Source organism: Brachycentrus maculatus, unplaced genomic scaffold (genome assembly GCF_059751285.1).
Source record: "Brachycentrus maculatus isolate JH-2025_06_01 unplaced genomic scaffold, ASM5975128v1 h1tg000096l, whole genome shotgun sequence".
In the NCBI taxonomy this organism is placed as follows: Eukaryota; Metazoa; Arthropoda; class Insecta; order Trichoptera; family Brachycentridae; genus Brachycentrus; species Brachycentrus maculatus.
The window spans coordinates 254,126-265,605 of record NW_028280850.1 but is presented as its reverse complement, the minus strand read 5'-3'; the positions used below and the strand labels follow the sequence as shown (position 1 = coordinate 265,605).

At 33.5% G+C, this 11,480-nt stretch overlaps 1 protein-coding gene across 2 annotated transcripts in view; it reads left to right on the top strand.

The window, feature by feature from the left end:
• Positions 1-5,277: 5,277 nt before the first annotated feature.
• Positions 5,278-11,480, top strand: part of LOC148310420 (lachesin-like) — a 30,830-nt gene continuing 24,627 nt past the window's right edge. The window contains exon 1 of one of the 2 annotated variants that reach the window (XM_088258446.1): positions 5,278-5,807. In XM_088258446.1, coding sequence (XP_088114572.1) covers positions 5,723-5,807 — 85 coding nt within the window. In that variant the 5' untranslated portion in view covers positions 5,278-5,722. The remainder of the gene's footprint in view (positions 5,808-11,480) is intronic. The other variant, XM_088258447.1, reaches the window with a different exon arrangement.

The window sequence follows — 11,480 nt, the reverse complement described above, 5'->3', positions numbered from 1 at the left end:
AGGCCCATATTCTTAATTGACGCAATTACTCACTCATCCATTGTGAGCTTACACAAATGCTTAAGGGTCACGGTGGGTTCATGAGCTACCTGCATCGTTTCAAGATCTCCTAGATCGACAGCTGTACGTATGATGAAAAGACACCTCAAGATTCAGCATTCAAAGACAACAGCTGGAGGCGCGTTACAGGAGCCTGGGTGAGGACCCATCCGACATCATCGGATCCGTGATAGTTCATAAGGAACTGTCACGAGAGGTGTTATTATACATGATAAAAAAGTGAAATACATTGATAACATAAACCAAGTTAGGACGCAAAATACCGAACCCACTTCTAGTGGAACGGAAAGTCTGCTGATGACAGTCAACAGTCCGCCTTCTCCTGAGGAGTTTTAGGTGGTTTCCTCTCAGCAATGAGCAGTTCTTTATAAGTCCACACTAAAGTATCCTTCCTGTTCTTATCATGGATTTAAATAAAAACATATTTATTTAGTGAAAACAAACAAAATTTCACTTATCCAAATCTCAAGTGAAAATTCTAGTGATTTAAGTACAAAGTTTCGAAATTGGATCATATTTATATAATATTTACAACTTCCACGAATTTGTGTAGTGTGGTTGTCAATCATGGGTAGAACTGGTGAATGTAACATGTGTGTAAAGTGATAACTTAAACCAGCCTATGACGGTTGTAAATTCCGCAAAAAACCAAAATTCCATTTTCTGCTTCATCTTTGTTAAGATGTAAAAAAATAATATGGAAAATAACTTCTATAATGGAGATAATCCAAATTTGTACACACATAAATAAGTATTTGGACACACTTAAAATGTTGTAGAAAGAGAGTAGTTCATATTTAAAAGGAATGGGCAATTTCATCATTTTAAGTTTTGTAAGAAAAAAAAATTCTCAACTCTCTGATTGAGCCTCCCTGTTTGAAATTTTATTCATCCGTATATTATTTCCGGTAACACCTGCGCTTACATCTTTAGAGTAAAAAATCTCATAAGATGGCGCTATCTTCCGTTAGCGCTTTAAACTATTTCCCGCACTTTTTCCAACAGCAAATGCAGATGACAGATTTATTATCCAATACGTAAAGCGCGCCGTGAAATAGTAAGCACAATTCTTTGTCTTAATGAAAAAAAGTTCCGATGGCGAACGCCGTTCATCTTCCATTTTACGTCCGATTCTGGTTCCTTGCAAATTTCAGACTGCACTGGAAGGATGGATGCTTAGAGTCTTGCACTTTTGGAATTTTTAATATGATATTTACATATCCTTTAAACGTACACATTGTCCTGGGAAGTGAGAAAATCCATGGAAAAACTACCCCATACACTTTATCGTACTTAAATGTGTAATGTTAATACTACTAATATATACGAATTCCTTAAGGTGTTACTTATATTCAAGTTAGTAAAAACCTTGATCAAATGATGTAGCAATATTATAGCAAAGGTTATATTTACACACACACACACACACACACACACACACACACACACACACACACACACACACACGCACGCACGCACGCGCACACACACACACACACACACACACACACAGAAAAAAATTAAAAGCAAGGAGTTTTTTTTCATTTAAAAATATTATTTCAAAACGTTTTGTAAAAATCAAAAAAATTCAATGTGTTATTAGAAAACAATGAGTGTGAACTTACGTTCGGCCCTCAGCGTTGCCGGATACTGGCTGAATTCTATTATTTCGAGTAAGGGCCTAAATTGACAATTTATTTCACATGGCATTTCTCGGTATGCGATAAACATTATTATGATTAATTGCAATGAATTATATATAATTAATATTTTTTGTCTCTTTTTTACTCACACACAAGCACTATTTGCCCAATGACTTCAAACAGCTGTATAAGATTCAAAATTTAATCAGTATTAATATTCTGTTTACGGTTGGTTGGAGCATATTGCTTCTTTAGCAACAAACCCGAAAAGGTAAGTATTTTTTGTACAAGACGTTTTATAATATATGGTAATCCCCGGCGGAATGGCGGATCATGGATTTAAGCCGAGGATTTGACAAATATTTAATGTCTTCATGTTTATTTTTAGTTCAAGTACTAATGGAAATAACACGTTTAAAAGTAAAGTATTAAATATTCCTTACATAAAGGTAATGGAAGTATGTTGATTTTAGTAAAAAATTAAAGGTTTTTTCTGCTTTTCCACTTAAATATTTCGTTAAGGTTTTTTTTTTAAATCGTTCAATGTGTGTGTGTAAAAAGAAATCCATTCTCAATACATAGTGGCTTGGTGGGTCTCCTCATTTTTGAATGTTTTTATTCATGTATTTTTAAATTTTTATTTATTTACACAAAAATATTACATATTTATATTTGTAGCACTAACTTTGTAATTTTCCATTTTATAATTAAAATGTAACTTTGTTTTAAAATAACTATAAATATTTTATTATAACTGAATTATAATGACTACAGGTTTCGAAGCTAACCGCTTCTTTATCAAGACTGATTAATACTAAAGTATTTATAACTTTAGTATGAATCAGTCTTGATAAAGAAGCGGTTAGCTTCGAAACCGGCAGACATTATAATTAAGTTATAATAAAATATTTATAGTGATTTTAAAACAAAGTTACATTTTTATTAAAAATATTACAGTTTAATTGATGTACTAGATATCACTACATATTTTATACTAGTTACACTGTACCTCTCTAAAAAAAAACTAAGTTTTTGTGCTTGGAGAGGGACTTACACTCATTGTTTATAGCTTATTTTAACCATAATTCCAACGATATTTCAAATATTATGGAACTAAATATTTCAATTATCTCTCTGCAGATTAGAAAAAACTATATTAACATTCATAAAAATAAATTAAATGCCTTTTATACAAATTGTATAAATTGAAAAAAATACACAAAAAATCAAAGAAATAAGAGTGTTGTTTCGTTAATACAGTATTATACTCGTATTGACAATGAATATAAATTTATAAAGTATCTTTCAAAGTTTTAAAGTAATTTTCAGTAATCATATGAGTAAGATACTTTTTTAATAATTTGACGGCACTTATAACATAAGGTAAGGTAAGTTGTTTTAGCTTAATGTAAAGTGGTTATTTGTTACATTTATCATTAGAGCATCCTGTGCATGAGTAAAGAAAGAACACTGATACGAGATGAAGATGTGTGAAAGTAGGTGAACGATCAGACAATGTGTGTGAAGACTCCCAGATAGACGCCGCCGAGAGCGTCGCGACGATATTTCCTAAGGGCTGACGTAATGACCTTTCCAGGGCCCGCGACTGCCTATAAACCATTTTCTTTGTCTCCAGGCGCTATATTTTTTCCCTACCCCTACCCCCACCCCTTTCGGCAACCCTCAAGGATAGGATTACCCGACCGGTAAACATCGCTTTGGCAAAGCGGTAAAAATGTGCGGAGAATTTTTTTACAGCTCCGGATACGATATGAATAAAGTCAAACAATAAGATAAGCTTTGAATTTATCTCGGATTTTGCAAATCCCTCTTTACTGTATGCTTTCCTCGCGGAATGTGCTCAACATTGATAAAAATATGCGTAATACATAAAGTGTTACGAGCGAAATGAGCTTTCTCAGCGCCGATACACGTGTTTATACCGCCCTTAACCGTTTTGGGGATGGAAATGTTCGCCCTTATAGGAGGCTCGCTTTGTGTTGTACCCGGAGCAAAGAACACTTCAAGGGTAATTCTTGCAGTCTTAAGCTCACACAAAATAGTCGGGTAATCACATTTATATTTAGGAGTAAATTTTTTAAAAATGATTTGAAAATGTATCGAAAAATTTGATGATAAGTAAGAAAATGTACCCAACCTTTTCTTAAAAACATTGTTCATAAGAAAACTTCAACTGTATAGTTTTTTTTACAATTTTATTTTAATTGACCAGTTACCGACTGGTTATGATCTACAACAAGTCTGATGATATCGGTGACAATGAAACAGGTTCATTGGTGAAATAATATAAATGTAGAACAAACTATTAAGGCTTAATATTATAAATGCAGTTTCGCTAAGAAATATCAGTACAAGACTAAAAGCTTTTAATATTGTTGAGATTATAAATTAAAAGAATCCAACATACCATTGCATGAAGGCTCATAAAAACTTTCCAATTTCAACCATGAACCTCGCCAAAGAAGTAACACTAAATTCTGTGGTTGCCAATTGTGGAAAGAGTGGTAGATTTTACACAGAGAATAAAATCATCACTTAAACCACTTAATGAAAGGTCGTTAGCGCTATAAGACTTCCATATTATTCTTCATCTATGCTTGAGATATCAATAAAAAATATATTCAAAGAAATATCGAGCAAATCTAGAATTTGTGAACTGAAATTTGGACACACTCAAAATCTTCTTCAGCTTCCTGGCTTTTTGTCCCTAGATTTTAAATCCATCTGTGTGGGTAACGTCGCCTAGGCCATGCCCTTGAATCATGTTTTCCTTCAGAAGCATCCATGAATTTTTTAGTCTTTTTCGAGATGTCTTTAGAGGAAGATCCATGGCGATTGCCTGCCCCACAATACGATCAGGTTCTCTGCGTCCTTTGTGCTAAATTAATTTATTAACACACTCAAAATCCCAACTTATTGTCTTTGTAGACTGATGCAGTCAGATCTCCTCATCTTCGAGTTGTTGGTCCTGTCATAGGCAACGTCACCTAGGTCTTCGAATCATGTTTTCTTTCTGCAGCATCCATGATTTCTTTGATCTTCCTCTAGATGTCTTTCGAGGAAAATCCATGGCGATTGCCTGGTTCACAATATGTTCAGGTTCTCTGCGTCCTATGTGCCCATACCATCTCAATTGCCTTTCCGTTACCTTGCTATTGATGTCTGTTTATGTTAAAATTATTATAAATCATATGATTTCATGTTAAAATTATAAAATGCCCTTAAGGTGATCTTTCACAAAGACAGTAACTCATAAAAAATTATAATAATATTGTAAAAAAATAAACTTTATAGTAAGATACCGTGTCATTTTTTTTGTAAAAATTCGTGTAAAATGAGGATTTTATGGATTGGATGAGTTTTACCAGCGCGACAATACATTTACGAGAATGGGTATGTTCTTCGCTAACTCAATGCTGTTTGTACATTTTTATTTCATTCTATAATATGATTACATTTTAAGATTGTGGGAGGAGCCATAGTTTGCACATGCGCAGATTACCATCCCTTATTTCCTTGATTGTCTGTATCAAAACTACCACCAACACTAGCCAGTCCCGTTTCATCTCTCGGCGAGGGAGCGTGTGCCGATCGTTTGAAAATTACGTCGCGGAAAGACAATTCTCGCAAGCGAATACCGCAGCTTTGCAATTAACAAAAGTTAGCTGGTTATTTTATCGACTTCATTTAGTGCTTTATTATGCATAATAGAATCGAAATTATCGCCAAATTCTACACAATTATAATATAAAACGATCGTAAAATCAAATTGTTTTTTGAAAAATTTACTTGATTTTTAGTTACTGAATTATTTTTTTAATGAAAAAAAACAGTTGATATAAAACTTTAAAAAATGATAAAATTGCAGTTATTTTCAAAGTGCCGCTATAAAAATAACATTCAAAATTTATTTTTCGAAATGGGGGTCTTTCAAAAATAGTGCATATAAGTCAATGTGAACTAGTAAATTTATGAATGTTGTAAGTGAATAATTGAAGATGAAGAAAGCTCTGGATACAAGTGCGCTTCGCTTTGGAATCACGGCTCTTCTTCTGCGTCTAGTCATCATAACTACAGCTGATGGTAAATACATTTTTTATAATATATTTCATAAATAATAATATGGTTTGGACATGTGGAACGAATGAGTGAGGAAAGAACGGTAAAACAAATTTATGAGGCAAATGAAGTTGGGAAAAAAGAGCAGAGGAAGACCGAGAAAAACTTGGCACGATCAGGTATGTCAAATACTTAAAAGGGGTCAGGTTAGGAGTCGAAATAATATGCGAGGCGGGTATGCATCAGGAGATGCATGAATGTGGAAGAGGCGAAAAAAATTGCGAAGACAAAGTGTGGCGTTCTATTCTCTCTGCCTACCCCTGCGGAGAAGTGACCTGTTGATAAATAAATAAAAAATAGAAATAAATTAGCAAAGTGACCGTTATAAGCATGGTATAATGGTATTAATTTACACAAACATCTAAATCCAGTCAATAGACTTAATGTTAACCGTCGATAGAAGTCCGCCACCATGTGTAGTGGTTAGCGCGTTTTGCAACTATGCTAGAGGTCAGGGTTCCGATTCAAAGGGAGGCAAAAATAAATACGAATGTTTCTCATTCTCATATTTGTTAATATTACCCAAGACTGGTAAAAGAAGCGCAGGACTGATCATCTCGCCTTCAAGCAATTAACGATCAAAATAACACAATAACCAATAAAATGCAGTACCCTATGCTCCATTGAGTGCGGGTTAGAATTAATACAAGAAGAAGAATTAAAGGAAATGTGATTTATGACACAATTATTATAAAATGAAATACAAGATGAACTTACTGCATAAAATATCTATTAAAATCCAAAGATCATAAATCCTTATCAGCATATTATGATGCATAGGGCACTGCATGTTATCGTCGCAGCGTTTTTCTTTATCGTTAATTACATGAAGGCAAGATGATAAATCTTACATTTAAGGTAAGGTTAAATTTTCGGCTTTATTTTTTTAATAAAGGTAGCTATCCAGAGTGATAATAAGTAAATATAAGAGTTTAAAAATCTCTGATATTAGAACCCAGGACCTCTAGCGTGGTAGCCAAAGGCAAAAAAAAACATAAAAGAGCGGAATCCGACGGAGTTGCTATTTTTTAGTGACGGGTAACTTACTAACTGCCGATTTATGACTACTTTGCTAGGAACTTAATCAATATTACCGATAACATAGATCGCCAGGGCGCGTGATTGGTATTACCGAAATGACCATTAGGGCACTCGTGTGGTTTTACCGATACATCGTCGAGGCACCAAATCAGTTTAAAATTACCGATTTTATCATCAGGGCACTCAATCGTGAAGCTTTATCGATAGGTATATGATCAGGGCACTTAGAACGTTATAAAATTAATTAACTTTGTTTTCACCATTTTTTTATTAATACAATTTAACCTACCGGTTTAGACAAGAATCTTGTCATCATCAGGGATTATTTAATTCAAAAACATTTTAACACTCACCAAAAACTTCCACACACTCCGTAAAAATCCAAAAAAAATGTAGAAACCGAAATTGTCGAAACCGGTAGGTTAAATTTTATAGATAAAAAGGTTTAGAAAATGTCCCACAAAGTATCTGCGGAAAACATTCAAGACTTAAAACTTATTTATGTAAAATTGTGAGAGATTTTTTTTACCATGTTAAATGTACGTACAAGCCACATATTACATTTTACAATTACATACAATAACGTACATTTTACATTTCAAAAAGGGTTTCCTGCGTTGCTTTTAATGCAATAAATTATTTTTTTTATTCTCAATATTATTAATATTTAAAGCATTTACTTTGTGGTTAGTCATTTTTAGTTATTTATTTTTTTACAAAAATGTTAATAAAATTAGTATATAACCACTCACTCACGGTGAGTAATTATATATTAATTTTTTTATTTCTATACAAATGTCAAATCGTGATTTAATTTTAATTTTAATGACCTGACGATGGAATGATTTTCCGAAACCTGTAGTCACAAATAAGTGTTTAAAAAAGTGGTATTACACAAAGTAAACAATGGATGGTAAGGGGAGTGTTTTATTACCATAACTACCACAAATTTATCAATGCTTTTAATATACAAAATATAATTGAGAGGGATTAGATTTTTTTTTAAATACCCTAACGTCCAAGTGACTTCGAAATCTAGCTACAGCTTATGCAACACCGATTATCATGTTCTTCTTAAGCTCCAACTCTATAAGTTTTAAGGCCTATTCCGAATTGTGAGTGAGTTTACTCTTTCCTTCATGTGTTAAGGATCAAAATTATATTTTTATAATCCAGTGCCTTATGCATCATTGTGTGCGGATGAGGGTTCGAACATGTTTGAAGAGTTCCTCTTTATGATTAAAGTTATTATAATTTCACGTAATTCATAAGAATTATGGATTTTTTGCTTGTTGCAAATTACTAATAAAGTAACTAAAGATATTAGTTATAATAAGCTTGTAATTTTACAAGTTATTTTCATTTAAAACATTTTGAGTGTATCCAAATACTTGTTTACATATCTGGGTTTTCTTTACTTAGAAGTTACTTAGGAATACACGTGTGTAAAGAGTTCACTCATTCTCTATAACTGTGACGCACTCACTCGCAACCGAAGTCACATCCTTGGAAGACCACTACTGGACTCCAAGAAGCTGAAGCTCTTACCACCAAGACAGGTTGTGAGCTACATGATTCACGGAGGTCTTGAGAGTGAGCTATATATAAAACAGAGAGAGAGGTCACAATATACCTAATATGGTCGCAGTGACATAAGAGATGCAAGATCCATTGACCTCATAAAAAAGTGATCAATTAAACAACCTATGACCGGTCGTAAGCCCTGTAAATACCCAGACTTCCATATTCATCTTCATTTATGTATTTTAGAGTTTGTAAATAAGAAAAATCAAATGAACAATTTATTCACAATTAACTAACTAACTAACTATCACGCCGCTTCCCCGCAGGGGTAGGCAGAGAGAATAGAACGCCACACCACTCTGTCTTTGCAAACATTCTTCGCCCCTTCCACGTTCATGCATCTCCTCATACATACCCGCCGATTGTTACGACTCCTAACCTGACCACTTTCAAGTATTTGCCATACCTGATCGTGCAATGTTTTACTATCTATCGTTATAATTGTTTATCTCTAAATAAGGGGGTTATTTATGTCGGCATTTAACCTGATGATGACAGGTCACAAACTCTGTAAATACCCATACTTCCAAATTCATTTTCATTTATGTATTTTAGAGTTCATAAATAATAAAAATGAAATAAACAATTTATGCTTTATTTACTGTTACAGCATTTACTTTGTGGTAAGACATGTAGAAATTATTAAAGTAAACACTTTTTTTTTACCACTTGAGTTTATTTATGACAACTAGTTTACTAACTTAACTTATCCCCGCTCCCCTTAACTTACCCCTCTCCTTATTTATATAACAGTATATTATTTAATAATAATAATAAAACCCTTATCCGCACCCCAATGGTGCATAGGGCACTGTGTCATATAAACGTAGTGTTATTTTGATCGTTTACACATGAAGGAAGGGTGATCAGCCCTCCGCTTCAGGTACCAGTCCATGGTAATATTGAATAAATATTATTTTACCCCCCTTGGGAATCGAACCCGGGACCTCCAGAACGGTAGCCGAGCGTGCTGACCATTACACTACGGAGGCGGACATTATTTATTATGTTTAATTACAACATTTTGAGTGTGTCCAAATACTTGTTGATAAATTGGTTCATATATATGAACTTCCAAGAATTTGAGTAGTGTGGTTGTCAATAATGGGTAGAATTGGTGAATGTTACACGTGTGTAAAGTGATCACTTAAACCAGCCTATGACGGTCGTAAGCCCCGTAAATGCCCAGACTTCCATATTCTTCTTCATCTTTGATGAGATGTCAAAAAATAATATTATGTTTAAGTTTACATTTAGACCTAAGAGGGATGTTTAGCTTCCGAAACATGTTGTCATAAATAAATTCAAGTGGTAAAAAAAGTGTTTTTTTAAATAATTTGAACAATTTATGCATAATTTTCATTCGTCATTATTATTTGTCTAAACAAGACGGTTTATCATTTCGATAGAATAATAGAAAATATGAAAATCGATGCCTCCATTTTATAATTGAATTTCTAGCCCATTGAAATGGACATAATTCAATTATCACTCAGTTGTATTGGTCAATTAATAATCATCTGAATTTAATGTGAAATATATGAATCTACCTATTTCTCCATTATCTCATATTATCCATTGTTACCATAGTGAAATTGGCTCAATTGTTTTGATAATCAATCAAAATTAGGAATGTTATATAACTACTATAAACGATCAAGATAACACTGTGTTTATATGGTGCTGTGCCCTATGCACTATTCAAGCCCCTTATCCGCACCCCAATGGTGCATAGGGCACTGCATCATATAAACGCAGTGTTATCTTGATCGTTAACACACGAAGGAAAGGTGATCAGCCCTCCACTTCAGGTACCAGTCCAGGGTAATATTGAATAAATATTACAGTGAAAAAACCACTTCTATTTATTAGACCCCCCTATGGGAATCGAACCCGGAACCTCCAGTACGGCAGCCAAGAATGCAGACCATTACACAAAGGAGGCGGACGTTAGTTAGTTAGTTGTATAATGTAAGTTTAAAAAAAAAGTTAAATCCTTATTCGCACCCAATGGTACATAGGGCACTGCGTCATATAAACGCAGTGTTATCTTGATCGTTTACACATGAAGGAGAGGTGAAACCCTCCGCTTCAGGTACCAACCAGTCCAGGGTAATATTGAATATATATAACAGTGAAACAAAACAGTCAATATTTATTTGACCCCGCTTGGGAATCGAACCCAGGACCTCCAGGACGGTAGCCGAGCATGCTGACCATTACACTACGGAGGTGGACGTATAATATAATCAATTCACGAAATCTGTAAAAATAATGATCGAATTTGATTATGTGACCGTTGTTTTCAGATGAGTTTAGCAAACTTTTTCATCCTAATTTCCCGCGACGCCTGAATGAAGTTATACCAATTTGAAAGGATATTATCTTGCTATGCATATAAAGTAATGCACACATGTGACGTCACACTCCCGTGCTAACACGAGTCATCCAATCAAAACTTTGAAATCTTAAGGACCGTGTCGCAAGTATTATGCTGCATTCTGTTTTCCTTGCATATTTTAAATTGGGATCCTGATAAGGTCACACAACTTTGACTGCAAATGCACATAAGGTATAACCTTTTTTTTGAAAATAATTTAAAAAAAAAACTAACATTCTTAATCTTAGGTGGTAGCACTAAAATTTGTTTCAATGGTTAAAGAAAACACTTGTTTTTTACCACTTGAGTTTTATTATAGACTACATGTTTCAGAATTTAAACTTCCATCATTCAGGTCTGTATAATAACTAAAATATAAAATATAAAATGGTTTTATAAAACAATTTTATATTTTATATTTTAGTTATTATACAGACCTGAATGATGGAAGTTTAACTTCTGAAACATGTAGTCTATAATAAAACTCAATTGGTAAAAAACAAGTGTTGTCTTTAATCATTGTAACATGTCTTACCACAAAGTTAATGCCGAAACAATAAATAAAATAAAATTTGTTTATTTATAGATTTGGCGTTTAATTTGCAGAACTGCTATTCAATTAATATAATATA